Source organism: Rissa tridactyla, chromosome 18 (genome assembly GCF_028500815.1).
Source record: "Rissa tridactyla isolate bRisTri1 chromosome 18, bRisTri1.patW.cur.20221130, whole genome shotgun sequence".
Classification (NCBI taxonomy): domain Eukaryota; kingdom Metazoa; phylum Chordata; class Aves; order Charadriiformes; family Laridae; genus Rissa; species Rissa tridactyla.
In genome coordinates, this window is record NC_071483.1 from 3439895 (window position 1) to 3455521 (window position 15627).

Below are 15627 nucleotides of genomic sequence, written 5' to 3' on the forward strand. Positions count from 1 at the left end.
AACCTGATGTCTGTCTCTCCTGTATTTTCACTTTTATTTTTAATGGCTGAATATGTATGAAAATTCTCGTGGGTGGACACTGCTGTTCATGTCCTGGCAATCTCACACTCAGAATTGCCTGACATTTCTACAGGTTTTGAATGACAGATGAAGTTCAAGCACTGACACAGAAGGTGTATCTCAACTATATACACTGCTCATCCAAAAAAAAGGAAATGATGGTGGTTCTATGCCCAGTGGTCTGTGTTAAAGACTGCAGAAAAGAGATGGGTCTCTCTCTCAATGTTTTCTGCCTTTAACATTTACATTTAACATTTTTCTCTGCTAAGTATGCTACCAGCAGGTTGAGTTTGTTACCTTGTGCAATATATAGACAGATCTGCTTACACAAGTCATCAAAGGAACAGGAAAATCAAGCCCAAAAAGCACATTAGAGACTGAAATTATGGTGGGAGTGTGTGACACAAAGCACCTATGCCAAAGCAGAAAAAATTCCTTCCACAGACATTCTGAAAAACAATGGAATCACCAAAGATTAGAGTTTGGTGATGGACAGAAATGCTTGCTGCCAGGATTACCCTTTCAGAGCTTTTCAAGTTGGAAATGAACACTTTTGAACAAGATTCAAATAAGATGATAAATACTCTTATGAAGACCTTTGCAAAAAACTCACTTGGTTTTGTGGAAGTCAGTCCAGTGCTATCATCTAAACCTGTAAAAGTTTGTCATCCAGGGATAATTGATTACTTTGGGCAATGGGGCAAGGCTCGCAATCTCATAAAAATCCTTCAGGTTTTGACTGCTTCACGTAAGGAGCTGCACCGAGTATTTCACCTCAATCTGCGATGCCCTGTGGCGGAGGAATATTGCCATTGGATTGAAAAGATTGTCACAGTTGTTGGAAATACTAAATTAACGCAATCGTGAAGTAAGGTGAAGTATTCTTTTAAGAATTTTTAGTGCTTTCAAATCAAAATGGTTTAGCATCAGTTTACATTCTATATAGGATTAGCGTGTTTTTAGTATGTGGTAGCTACGGTCTATAACTTAAAGCGCCTTTGTATATCCATTGTCATGTATTGAGGTTGAACTTTAAGGGAAGAAGCGAGTTTGCAAAGCAGATCATGTAAACCGAGACAAGAATATTCAAGTAGTCATTGAACCATCATGTTTCTTTTAAAAGCAGACAAATCCATATGTAGTTTGCTTTAACATCAATACCATTTTATGTCACAATCTATCAAAAGCAATTGTTTTGTAACAGGCTTTAGAAGTGTAGTGTTCAGAGTAATGACTGATTTCTTCATTAGTTTAGAAATAAAGCTGAAGTGTCTCATATTTGGTATCCTACAACTTACTGATAGAGCATTTGGTTATTGAAGACTTGCAGTGTTCTGTGAATTTACTATTAGAAAACTGTTCTGTTTTGTAGTGTTTCACTGTGTAGTTAGCAGCAGTTACCCAGCAACTTCCAAACAGAAGTGTTTCAAGCTCTTATATGGCTTTTTGTAGTACGGATGCTTTAAAGCAGCCTTCTCCTTGAGTTTTACCAGTGTCTTGATTTCTGTTCTGTTGATCTTATTTATGTGTAACTCACATGGAATTTAATTTAGCCTGCAAAAGTGTACTTAGCATTAGAACTGCCTGGGAAGCCAAATGAACACAATACTTGCACAGCTATGCTAGTATAACTTCCCATGAGGACCTGCCTTCTCCCAGAATAAGAACACACTTCCCAGATTGCTTATTATCATGTTGCAAGTGTTATTAACTAAAACACAACCTTCTCCCTCACAAACCGCCCTTCTCCTAGGGTAGGAAGATGTAGACTCAGCACTCTTAATTGGAATAAAATGTCCCCATGAAGATTTTTAAATGGCATAATGAGTCCAGCAACTTTTTTCATGGAGGTCTTATACCCAGGACCAATTCTAACAAATCTCCAGTGACTTGAATAAGTATGAAATAGGACTGCCAGTGTAATAGTAGCATCTAATGAGCACTGAACAGAGAAATGGTTATAGGCATGGGCCCTGTGCATTTCATACTTAGTAGAGACATGTAATCTGAACATAAACGGTTTAGTTGTACTTGAGCGTCACAAACTTGAACTGTGACAAGCAGATATTGGGAGTATGTTGCAAATTGGAAGAATATTTAATTTCTTTTGCTCTTGTAGTGCCTTATTTACGTTTAGTTATACTCTTGTGTACTTGAGTTCAAGAGCAGTCATTCCTATTACTACTTTGTAATTGTTTATGGCTGTTAAATACTTCATAGCTTTTAAAATATTACTGTTTCTATTCCTGCTACAGACACGTGGTGCAGATCAGCTAAATAAATGTCTAATTGTTCTTTGCTGGCTAAGTTACAGAGAAAGGGTTTTTAGTAGAAGACCAAACTTTATTAGACAGAGGAACTAAAGCTGAATATGTTTACTGATTATGTAAGAAATCAAGACGCATTTATATCAGCTTTTGTCTGCTTCCAAGGATTATTATCATAAATCGTAATGTTCTAATTAATGTCCAGGTTTGGTTGTCAGGGAGGCAGACTTCTGTCACTTTGAGTACAGAAGGGATCTCTAAGTGTATTCAGGGAAAACACAGTCTCATAATAATGGGAGGTGATGCGTGTGTGAAAGGAGAGTAGAAATCATAATTATCTTCTGTACCGTTTTTTCAGATAACAAAGATCACACCTTGTGGAAACTGCGCTTTATTTTAGGTATCTAAAGATGTCACAAAGAAGGTGATCTGTCTTTAAACTCTCTTGCTTCTTCTGACAAGTGTTACTCCACCAAAAGTCATAGTCTGTAGAAGACAAATATTCATAATGTGGTTTTCATTTAGACTTTAGGAAATATATTATAGCTAAAAGGCTAGAAGTTTCTGTAATTCATGTATAAATCCATGTTATTCCATGTGAAGTAACAAGAAAATACATTTACAGTACCTGCCTATAAATATGTGTATAACATGCATACCAAGGAAAATTTTTTTACAGAACTAGTTCTGAAGATGGAAAATCTGAATATAAATGCCATCATCAACTACATTTTATCACTCTGTTTTAAGAGCTATCTTAGATACTACAAGAAAGATATGCTTCCTGTAACAGAAATCCACTGTCCCAAATAGTAATGGGTTCTTTTGCCTGGTGTTTAGCTTCCTTACTGTTAGAAAAGTAGTTTGAGATACTCAAAATGACCTTAGGACATTGTATGTCCAAACCATATAACTTTAATGTAGTTAGGTGTCACTCTTATAGCAGTCTTTACCCAAGTGGACACTTCTTAGAAGCCAAATGAACTTAACTCCATAAAGAAAAGCTCTTTGTCAGTACCAAACAGTTTAAAACTAACCAAAGAACTTTGAAGAATTGTAGGTGGAACACACATATTGTAAATTTTCAGGTTTGACTTAGCCTTTACTTTCCAGAGCCAATGCTGCGGATAAAGCTAAGGGTGGAAACACTGTTACAGTAATCTAGAGGAATTTATAAGCAGTCTTTCTGCAACACATTCAGCAGCTAAAGCCCTTCACACTTCAGTGCCTAGAATTGGCCCCAGGGTAGTAATTAATAAAAAGATTTGTTGAGCAGGATGCCTTAAATATATGAGCAATGTTTAATGGAGAGTCATCTAAGACTATTGGTTTTAATAAGAAACTGGAATAATAAAGGATAGTAATAGTATTTTCCATGAACTGTGCTTAGTTTGAAATACTAAAATTCTGTATCTGCAGGTTTAATCACCCATAAGGAATTCTGCAAGTAATGTAGTAATTTTGGGGCCAGGGTTTGTTTAAAGTATTGAGCCTACACTAAGAGCTGATCAACACAGAACTTTTTTTCCTTCAGCATTTTTCTTAAAGTGCCATTATTTTCTAACACTTACCTCCACCATTTCACTTCCTTTAATTTCTTGCTCATGAGAGAATTTTTCTGATTTGCACACAAGCTTCCCGTTTACCATGTTCACGGTACACTGTTGAAGCAGATTTAAAAATGATAAAAAAAATTAGATTTTGGAATTCAGTCAGAATAAGTAGAGGACTACATAAATAGGAAATAAATGATACTGATGTTTCATAATCACATCTGCTAATTTAAATGGGAGACCACAGCATTTTACTAAAGAGTTTTAGAAGAAACTTTTCTGTTTGTTAAAATGATAGAAATGTATGCTAATGGAAATGGTACAAATTTCACTCATACACAGAAACTGAAGTATAAGGATGAATAAAGAGATGCACCCGTTCCTGAAATATATTACCTTCAGCTTTCTGCCATCCATAGTAGTAATGTCAGCCTCTTTTCCAAGTGTAAACGAGTTAGTTACAGATTGCTTGGGTGTTTTTGATGTCACAACAAAGTCATCCCCTTTTTGTTGTATTTCAACAATAGGCTTAATATCTTTGGCGAGTTTGATAAGGTCATCTGGCAATGCTGTAAAAAAAGCAAAAAAGGACTTTTTATTTTATGAAGTAGTCTGTTGATATGAAATAGAAAATTCTTTTCTCTGATAAAGTTGCAAAATATACAAACCAATAATAGAAAGTGATATCTGAGTTAAAAGACAAATCCTGGTTTGGATTCCTCACTTCTCTATGGGCATATTGTTCCATTTCATTTAGTCTGTATAGATTTTGATATTATATTCATTAATCTTCTGTCAGAATATGTATTGTTTCTTTGAGTATTGGCTTGCCATGTGATGATGACATTTCTCCATGACGAAAACCATGTGTGTATTATTTTGTTTCCCTCACCTCTTCCCAGGGAGATTGGAGGTGAGGGTTATCTGTCTAGCCAGAGCTGCAACAGTGCAGGTAGCCTCAGACTGCCTTATCGGGGTGTCTCTAGTGTGATTTGAGAGAATCATCTTTAGCAGTAGAGGGGTTGGGTCCGGCATCATACTGTCAGACTAGGCTTTTCAGTTGTAACTGAATTTTATTCTACTGACTATCTCTTATACACTCTTAAATAACCCGGTGTGAATATTTTTTCAAGACTGTCAAGAGGGTAAGTGCATTTTTATTAATGTAGGCACCTACTAAGTCATAACCACCAAATCTGTTCCTTACAGGTTACTAAGCAGCTATCACATATGTTAATCACTACTGCTGTAGAAAGAGCTTGCACTACTCATAGTGCGTTGGAAATCTGTATACATCATTGACAACTTGTTTCTACTTAAATGTATTTATAAAGTTATGTGTTAATTAAAACAAGTTGATTTCTGATATACCTCTTCTTTCATGAGGGACTCATCTAATGTTAAGATAGGGATTTGGGGGTCGTCTGTAACCTTTCTACTTTTATCTGTATGATTTTCAGCTTCTTTTCATTTCCAAATTAGAGATAACAGACTTACCTGGCAGGGGTAGTTTGTCATACAAACAAAAGAAAAACCCCGTAGAAATACAGTAATAAAAAATGTCATGCAAAGTGTGTGTTGCAATCCAAGCAAATTATTTCAAAAGTAACTAGACACTTACCAAGAGCCTTCAGAAACGCTTCATAGTTCTCTTGAGCATAGACCTGCCAGGTTCCATTGAATGCCATGGTGGACGTTATAATGCAGTTTAGGGCAGTGATGCTAGCAGGAAAGCGAGGGCTCTCCGTGGTCATTCAGGTGCTATTTATGGAAAGGCCAGCCCAAATTGTGAGATGACTGGCTAATTATTAACCGTGAAGTAACAATTATTAATCATTTATTTGTTCTTAATGATCATAACCTCTAGTTCATTCTGCTTTGTAGAAAGTCTTACCTTGACCAGCTGGTTTGGGATGTTATGTTTATTGTCGGTTACTAAACTCGAGTAATTATTCATAATTGTTGTAAAGTGCTGCATGGATTAATTTATTTTCTTTTTATTCACAACTTCAATGTTTAATACATTTTCTGTGTTTTGGACAGAATTCTTCAGATAAAATGGCATAATTTCCAATAGATGTGAGGTAGTTACTGTCTTGCAGCAGGAACTTCCTAATTATCACAGTATTCTCTAATATGGGCACTTGGACCTTAAACGGTGGGAATAAAATCCACAGGTATTTCTTCCAAAATTGTGGGCCTCCAATTGCTTGAGGACAGGGAAAATCTTTAGAATGGGACAGTCAGTTATGACTTTATCCAGTAGATGTCAGTAACGTGCATCTAAATCTGTATTAAATTCAGTTTGTTTGGTTTTTTTTTAAATAGTCACTGCATGCATAGAAGATTAAAGGTAAAATATAACATGGAACATTGCTTGGAGACTGAAATAGAAGTAGTAAATGGGATGTATTTTTTTTTTCCTCACCAATTCCACTAGGAATTCCTCACTCTTTATAGCTATTGGGTGATATTCCTTGCTGTCTGTGCAAGCACGACTGTTGATTTTGGAAGATATTCATTAGGTTATGTATCTTGCAATTATATTGCTTAATTCAAATAAAGCCCTGTATCCCAGGGGTAGATGACCTTTCTAAGTTAACTTTTATTACTCCATACCAGTCAGTAATTCTTCTATTTAAATAGAAAACCAATGCTTAACTTTTTCTTACAAATTCACAACTTTTTTTTGGTAAGTAATTTTAAAGAAAATTCACAGAATGAATTTTGTAATTACATTTACATATGCTAATACCCGAGTAGCAAGGACAAGGTACTGATAATGAATAAGGGTGTATTTATGCATGGGATGTAACACAAATGGCTCTAAAAGGTGCATGTTTATACTGGAGTTATTCTAGAACATGATTGATCTTTTTTACCATGGAGTAATGTTAATGATGCCATTAGAAGGGCCTGCTTTTCTTCACTCACTGTAAGGTGAATCTAGACAATTAGCTAAGCTCTTGCTTTTTAATATTATTGATTTTAACGATATATACATTTAATTTAACTAATGTCTGAAATGTAACTGCCTTCAGTCAAATGATTGGCAGTTCTGTACAGGATTGCTGTGCTCATTTATATTGACACTGGAACAGCAGCGTCCCTCAAATAACTGGGAAAAATACTGCTGTTGTGAGGACAGTTTATACTAGTTTGTGGAGCAAGGTAAGACGCTATTTTGCTGAATAAATGTGTTAAGCTGGATGGGTGTTTTAGGAATACAATCACTTTTTTATCTCTCACTGACACAGTTTTACCGGTAGAAGCTGGGAGCATAGCTGTGGCTTCAGAGCAGTTGAGAGGCCACACTTTTTTCTGCATTCAGAATAATCTAACATAACTACTAAACCTAAAAATCTCTTTAATTCTAAAGAATATAGGTGTGTTCAGTAGGGTGGAAGGATCTGAGTCCATCTCTGTAGACATTCACTCAACCCTTTTGTGTAAATGTATTACTGCATGTCAGTATATATAGAAGGTGAATGTATTACTCTAAAGAACCAAGCCTTGAAAATACCTCTGCCTTGTTTTCTTCCCATATGGGTTAGGTTTGGAAAGGTGCAGGCTTCAAGGCCCTGATTCAGCACGGTACTTAGGAAAATTCCCAATTTCCCACACACTGGCCAACGGATTTCAAGATGGATGTACTTGACAGCAGTGCCGAGGTGCCACCAAGGGTATAAGTTTAATAATTCACACACACACAAGCATTTGTCAGCTACAAGATAATCAGTAACATGTGGTGATTTAATACAAAAAAACTCCACTGAAAGCCTGGTTTTCATATGGGAATCCTCTGGTATTTCCCACACAGATTTACTAGGAAAGAGTTTCTCTGTAAGGTGAACATGCATGTGTACACACGCGTGCACACATGTGTGCACACACACAGAGAAGAATTGTTTTCTAACAACTACCAAAATAAAAATACTAAAATATTGCTAAAATAAAAGTAGAGACATGAGCCTGAATTTTAGGGCAGAGACACTGAAAGGAATCCAAAGGAGTTAAATTCCTTTTAAATTCAATGAGATATAACTGACTAATTCATTTAGGCTTTTTCATTATAATCCCACCTGAGACTTCCTCTTCTTCCATTCCTATGGGTATCTCTCCATGCTTATAGACACTGATAGTAACCTGCCCTGTTTCAGAACCATACTTATTCTTGACATAGATGCTGTATTTTCCTGTATCTTCATTGCAGACTTTCTCTATGGTAATTGTGACAACTGTCCCCTTCACATCCATTTTGTAACGATCTTTAAAGACGATAACCTTCTCATTTTTGAACCAAGTGATTTCTGGGTAAGGATCTCCAGATACACAGCAAGTTAAACACAGGGTCTGTGGTAAAACAGGTAGCAGAAATAGATTATGAAGGTATAAATCAGCAAGGAAATTCAGTTGATGAGAAATTAAGAAAAATAAAAATCAATTCTCTTAGATTTTCAATAGGTGAGATTCCAGGACTAACCACTCCTTTTCCAGGTAACACTCCAGTACTCCAGTATAATCAGGATTAATCTGACTGAATTCACTGGGCCTGATTCATATTTGTGCTACTGTCTTTTTATAGCTTTCTTACACCATAAAGTGATACTCAAATAGGCACATGGTGAATTTGCAATTGCTTTACAGGATTTTTATTCTGCCTCTGTACCAGTAAAGGGGAATGTGACTCAGAAATGTAAGCAGCAAGTTTATATGATGGGAAAATTAGGTCCAGCACTTAAAGGCCTTAGTCTAAGCCTATAAAGTGGGAAGACAACAGAAAGAGTCTGGCTGTGAAACAGACCTAAGAACCAGTAACATCCAAAACCTGCGAGAAAGAGGTTCTGTGCCACAAAGAGCACCTGTACATGCAGAAGCACGTGCATGTTTGGAAGCACCATCAACAATACAGGGGGGCTGATAGAAATATTGTGGAGGGTACCACTTCACACCTCTGGCAACTGTGGTAGCTCAGAAAAGCTGCTGGGAACATACAGGAGGGGAAAACAAATACTTTTCTCCCCATCGGTTATTCTATATCTGTGCAAGGGCCAATTATATGAACAGTTACTCAATATTACCTTATCCTCCATGATAGTGGCAACATCTGGCAGACCTTGAACAACTCTGGCACGACCTGGGAATGAACAAATATGACCTTTTAGTTTTACTTATCAGCTTACCATTAGGCTTTGTTTCACAGAAGGAAGGTAATTAATTTACTTACACTTTTCTGCTACTGCTGCTTCCCTGAAAGTGAGAGAGAGAAAATTGTAGTGGTTTTATTTACTAGGCATTGTATTCTCAATACAGAATATGACACTCAATATAGATTTAGCTGTGAAAATATTTAGGCAGGAACTTACTTTAGCCTTCTGTGCTCAGCCAGGGCATCTTCAAAGGCTGCAAGCAGTGAAAAGGTTTTAGGGAAAGTTGCCGTTTATTGCATATGATTTAGTAAATTTAACATAATGCATCAGTGTTGGAATTACAGGTATTTGTGCACACAGATATATATAATTATCTAGACAGTATCTATATCTGCCTTAAGGAAATATGACTCTATTTATATGGTACTAAAATAAGTGGGATCTAGTACTCCCTTCCCAAAGAGAAGTCCAGAGGAGGGAAAAAAGCCCAACTTTGAACAGTTTGGAAAACTGTTTGTAAACCTGAAGCCACATTCTCTTTTCCAAGGTGCTGCCTGTAAGCTCTGTTGTTCTGTGGAGGAATCAGAGACATCCCAGGAGCAGCTGCTCATCCCACTCATCCTTTCTCCAGGAGTGCCTTACACTATGACAGCAAGGCTCCCTAAAGGCTTCAGTCCTTTCTGCTGCAGACTTCTCCTCTCCCTGTGTTTCCTCTGACTTCTAAGGGCACTGCACTGAACCCAATTTCATAGTGTGCTGTCATGGAACTGCAGCTTCAGCTCAAATAAGGGAGAGAGGAATCGCTGCCCATGATTTGAAGGAGTCTTGGAAAGCAGCTCGGGTGTATCTCATTCCTATGACGGTACTGTTTGACTCAGCTTACCTTGTCCAGACAAGTCAGTTGACAGTTTGCGAGAGTTGTTCCCATCAAATAACTCCAGGGTGTATTTTCCCTTATCTGCATCTGTTGGGTTCAGTATGTGAAGCCAGATCTGATTCATCGTGCTCCCAGCTTTCAGTCTGTCACGGCTTTCCAGTTGTTTCTCCCTATGTAAACAAATGATATAATTTCAACAGTATTTAGCAGAGCTGTATAGAGTGCTAACTTTTTTTAGACTTATACTGCTTAGAATAAGAGAGTGGGAGTCGGGACCTCACTGTTAATTTCATGGAGAGTCACTTTTGAAAATCTCACGGGGCATCTACCAGTGTTTTTAGGCAGTTTGCCAAAGCTCTAAGAACTCTACAAAAGACCTCTTAGTTCTTATTTAGGAGATTATATAGGGTTTAGATGTTGACTATTTGTACATGTTTAGCCCTGAAACATTATTAAAAATTGGCCTCCTTATATACGTGTGTAGGTGGTATCTAATAACTATTTCTCTATTTTATGAAGATATGAGGCTAAATTAGCTAGTGTTTGGAAAGAATTTTGTAATGTTTGGGAATATTTGTTATTCAGAGTGGGGTAATAGAGTGGTGTAGGGAAGTAAAAAATAGTAGAAATAAAGAATTTGAAAAAACCAACAATTTCTTTACCTGTCTGTAACCAAGGTAGCTGTAACTGAGCAGTTCCATTGAAGGTACTGCTCAGTTACAGCCACCTTGGATACAGGACTCCAAAAGTCTTTCAAATATCTTTTGGGGGACTTACTTGTGATACCAGGTTGTTTTCATGTAGTCTGTGTAGTACTTCACATCTGTGTAGATTTTGATGCCTTCTTCAGTAGCCTGAATCTTCAGAGGTGTAGCAGAAAGAGCTAATAGTGTAGTTAAAAGACTGAAATTGAGGAGGATGTTCAAGAATGCACAATTTTACACGTTACGCAAACAAAAGCCCAAGCAACCTATTATCATTTCTCCTGGAGAATGTGGCTAGCTGAAAACTGGATGGTGTTCTACCTCTTGAAGACCCTGGATCTTTTAGCCAGCAGCCAGTAGAAACATGTCAGCATCTCTTCTAGAGACCTGGGTCTGGAATACACATCTCAGATCGAAATAGTACAACTTGTCCAAATTCACATAGCAAGCGATGTGACAAGGAGCAGGCTGCTGGCACATAAGGGTCACAGAATTTATTTGTAAGTGCAGAGGTTTTTATGTCCCTGGTTTATTTACTGACCATCCTCCTTGACAGTTCGAAGGTGCTTCTAACACCACAGGAATAGTAAATGGGTGGTATCGTACTTGATCCAAACCCAGAGCCAGCTCCTGAGCAGTTTGTTCTGATCGTGGCACCCCACCTTTCTCCCCTTACGTTATTACCATGTCAGCTGATGAGAAAATGACATACCACTGATCCTACATAGCTCCTTGAGAAGGTCTTCAAAGGCTGCAAAGACATAAAGATTTAAGTGCCCACAAATAACAATATTTAGCAAATCACAATCTGATCTACCAACTTAATTTCATTATGTTTAGAATGTATTATATCTAGTAGTTAGTTGTTGTCTTCTTCTGTTGCAAAGCTTACTCAGAATAGAGTTTTTGCCACTGACTCAATTGTTTTTAGATGCCAGGCATTTCTTACTAAATTTAGATGCCTCTATCTTCCTTAGCACTCAACATATGCAACAGACTGCCTCACAGAAAGCAGATTTATGTGTCAGGTTTAAATGATAGATTCCAGATGCCAGGGCAGGATTTAATCTTGGCAAGCAGAAACTTCTGATTGATGCTGAGCTGAAGTGACTGAAACATTACTGAGCTTTTAACTGTGGTGCTTGACAGAATTTATAACGCAGTCATAGCTTGATAAATGACTATATATGGAAATGACATTAGAATGTCAGAACTGCATATTTATTTTTCGGTTTCCAGAGCGTACTCAGAACACTGAAGAGTGAGGCAGCAATCTGTAGTAACATGTAATTATTTTTCCACTTGATGTTGTTTTTAACAGCTATTTTGTCATTGTAATTCAGCCTCGAATTTTTTTCACTGGATGGGATGCAGAGTGGAAGTGGAAGTTTGTTCTCCTGGTGCTTTGGAGGACTGGCTAAACGTTCAGGAGTGAAATGTTGTCTGTGGATTATCAAATGAAGTACAGTATGGTCAGATGCAAAAAAAGCTCTGAGATCAGTTACAAAGGAAACTTATTCTGTTCCTTGGACTCTGTATAACTCTTGCAGAGTAAGAGGCTGTTTTACACAGTGCATGTTATGGCTTCAGTCTCACATGAAATACTTGTGATTTTTAAAATGATCAGCACATATATATATATATATATGTGTTATAATAGATCAGAAAACTCTTTAAATTTGAGCAGTAACTTTTTAATGCAGTTTTTAATCCCTATAAAACAATGTAGGAAGTATAGAAATTAACAATGTGGTAGAAAGTTATAAAATTTGTTTTTCAATCTAAAATGAATCCCAGGCAGGGGTGTGAATATTTATTATTGCCTGATACAAGGTTCTCTTACCTCCTTTTGTGAGATCAAGTTGGGTGTAGTCCTCTCCTCGGTCATCTGAAACAAGTGCTTTGTATTGGCCCTCATCTGCTTTGGTTATCTAGCAAATACATATGTACATATGTAATATTTGTTTAAAAAAATCCCAAACCCAAACACACACACCCCCAGCAGAAATGTCACATGTAATTTAAATGGGGCAGGATTTGGAAAAGGTGGAAAAGCTGAGGTTTTCTTCTTCCCTCCCAATGAATTTGTCTGTACGGATCAGAAAGGAGGGCAAAAAAAGGCAATTCACTCCAAAGTCTCCTTTGAAAGGTTAGAGGGACCCGTGGTTCGATATGAACTGATGTGGTGTCGATTATGGGTAGTCAGTATCTCAGCTTTTGCCCTCAGTCACCCTGTACCACTGTGTGTCCTTAGTGGCATACGGTACAGGTACGTCTTGGACTCAGTGATGATGAACGCCCTCTGCTCCATCAGTTTTCCTCGTGTTGCTTTGCCAATGCTCTCGACTTCCAGCCTGCAGCGTTCCTGCTGGTCCTCAGACTTGTGTGAGCAGAGATTCCCGTTCACATACATTTGTCTACTTGTTTTCTATAGGTGATTTGTCTGTTTTAAACTAAGATGAAAAATCAAAGCCAAACAAGATTCAAATTAGCCATGCAGAGATTGCACTGAAACTCTTAACTGCACCATCAGGTTCCCTTTCTTCAGCTGTATCCTCTCTGAGGCAGAATTAAGATTACAGGGGGCATTATATCAGCTTGTCTGGCCTTCTCTGTAGGTCAAGCCATAAAATTTCATTCAGTTAATCAGTTAATTCTGTAATGAGCTCAGTAACTTCTTTTTTTTTGTTACTAAAGTTCATCTGCAGAATAGGCAACCAGTCCTGATCAGAAAACCTGAAAAGCCCACAATTTTCTTTTTAGCCACTCAGGACATGTTAAACTTTTAACAGCCACTCAGTGTTAAAAACATCTTATGAAAAACATCTTATTCATATCTGACTATATTACATGATTTCTTCTTTTGTGCTTTTCTCAGCATTTGTTCAATTGCTTTAATTTTTTGGACACTACACAAAACACACATTGAATGTTAATAATATCAACCCATATTTTTTGCATTTTCATGTGATCACCGAAGTCTCTGAGTTGCATTATGTTTTTCACCTTTTTAATATGAAGAATTCCGATCCCAGTCTGTGGATCAAACACACCACCTGCTCGTTCTTTCTTATTGAAGAACCATTGGAAGCTGGTGTCCTTTCTCAGATTTGTTGCCTGTTTGAAGTCAACATTTAGAAGTCAAGGTTCCAAATGCATTTTATTTCTGAATGCCTGGATGACTTTCTAATATGAAACATCACTTGCATTAGAAGATTGCTCCAGAATATTAGAAACTTCCTTCTTTATTAAAATATCTCTCCAAGATATACTGTCTCTTAACTTTCATTGGTCTGCAGATAAGCATTTGGATGAGCACTGTTCATACCCTTCCCTTAAAATTCACATCTAAAATTAAATGCTAAAGAGATTCAGGCTGTGCAGCTGCATCACATAGCTGTATGTACCTTGCAGGTAAGGAGTACTTCACAGTTCTCAGTAACCTTCCATTTCAAGTTCTCTATAAAATGTGGACCTATAAAAGAAAATAAATGTCTTTTGCGATGCAATTCCGCGGGTCTCAAGTGTTCTCTACAGAAACGCCTCCATCTAGCGGTGAATCCCCGCAGTGTGGTCTGTAGGGAGTGCTTCATGCTACTGACTTTTGCATGCAATAGGCACTACACTTCAGAGCATATAATTATTGCTGGTTTTGTAATGTCCTTAGGTAACATATCTTTGTTCTTTGTTGAGGAATACTACCTTAAAATGTAGTTAATGGTGCTGCCTAACCAGTCTTTTATGACTCTACTTTGCATCAAGCCAGTGTAGGAGTTGATAGGTATTTCCCAGGTGAATTGCAATAGAATAGAAAAGCTACATACTTTCTGATTTTCTTCCTCATTCTGGGAGGGTAAACTGGGGGACAGATTACTTCATATACCCTTTCACCGTATACTAAGCATCTCTGAAGACAGGAGACCGGGCCTATATTCTAGTGTGGTATCACTTTTATTAAGTAAACATTATTATCCCTGCTAGAAGGGCATCACCTACTACAAAAATTGTAGTATTTTTTATCTGAAACTGTTTTATAAACTTCCTTATTCATTAATATAAGATGAGGGATAAAATGAAAGTGGAACGCATGGTTCTTTTTAAATTTATCCAGAGAATCTTGTTTTCTGCAAGGAAAGTGAGTGGATCTTAATTACATGGTATGTATTCAGATTGGACAGTTTTCAGAATTCAAAAATGTTCAGTGTTGCAGCACTGATGGAGAAGATCTATACTGAGGATTGTGGCTAGCATGGCAAAAACTATTTAAATAAATTATTTTGATTTTTAAGAGCATGGCAGAGTATCTTAAGGAATCTTAGTGTATGAATAATCTTGTATAATACACATTTAAAAGATGATAAAGAAAAGTATTTAGAAATAGCTTTGCTCAGGTTTTGCCATCCTGTTGGCATAACTTTGGCAAGTCATTAACCTTACCCTGCTTTTTCTTCCATTCTCTCCGTTTTGCATCAGCCTCCTCTGCAACTTTAGCAAAACCTGTGAGAACACCAATGGTCAAAGTCAACACCCCCCCCACTATTTCTCAGTATAACTCTTTAGAAATTTCTGATAATGAAAGGTATTATCATTAGAGCTGTGATATTTGTTTATAAGACATCTCTAGTGCAAGAGTTACCTCTGGTACCCACTGGGAACTGTGAACAGTTTAGTACTATCATTCTTTCATTGTACTTGTTGCTCAGAACCTAACATTTATTTTCATTAAAAGAGTTTCTGAAGACCTGATCGTTGTGCATTTAGGAAATGAAATAGGAGTTTTGACCATGCAAAAAGGTAGGCTAGAAATCCTGAAATTAAAATCTTTAAAAAGTAAGAAACATATAAGGCAGAGAGCATAGAATTTACCACTGCTTTAGGCAACTGCGTGTAACTTTAGTTATCTCTACTTCCTTCATTGTCAGTAAAGAAAAATGGGCACTTTTAGAGCACAATTCATCAAACTTATTTTATATTCTGAATTTAGCATGTGTTGAATCACTCAATAAAACCCTGTTT

General features: G+C 37.1%; 2 protein-coding genes across 2 annotated transcripts in view; both read right to left on the minus strand.

The window, feature by feature from the left end:
- Positions 1-2700: 2700 nt before the first annotated feature.
- On the minus strand, positions 2701-5649 carry LOC128918956 (fatty acid-binding protein, liver). The gene is made up of 4 exons (XM_054223856.1): positions 5502-5649; positions 4277-4449; positions 3899-3988; positions 2701-2813 (listed from the first exon to the last, which is right to left on the minus strand). Exons 1-4 carry the CDS (start codon positions 5632-5634, stop codon positions 2763-2765), a joined length of 447 nt encoding a protein of 148 aa, XP_054079831.1. The 5' UTR covers positions 5635-5649; the 3' UTR covers positions 2701-2762.
- Positions 5650-7556: 1907 nt separating this feature from the next.
- MYOM3 (myomesin 3) overlaps positions 7557-15627 on the minus strand; it is a 28545-nt gene continuing 20474 nt past the window's right edge. The window contains exons 27-37 of the mRNA XM_054223851.1: positions 15049-15108; positions 14019-14086; positions 13618-13728; positions 12455-12542; positions 11324-11362; positions 10685-10790; positions 9914-10077; positions 9247-9283; positions 9108-9130; positions 8962-9017; positions 7557-8233 (exon numbers count right to left, since the gene is read on the minus strand). Of these exons, the coding sequence (XP_054079826.1) occupies positions 7934-8233; positions 8962-9017; positions 9108-9130; positions 9247-9283; positions 9914-10077; positions 10685-10790; positions 11324-11362; positions 12455-12542; positions 13618-13728; positions 14019-14086; positions 15049-15108 (1052 nt within the window). The 3' untranslated portion in view covers positions 7557-7933. The remainder of the gene's footprint in view (positions 8234-8961; positions 9018-9107; positions 9131-9246; positions 9284-9913; positions 10078-10684; positions 10791-11323; positions 11363-12454; positions 12543-13617; positions 13729-14018; positions 14087-15048; positions 15109-15627) is intronic.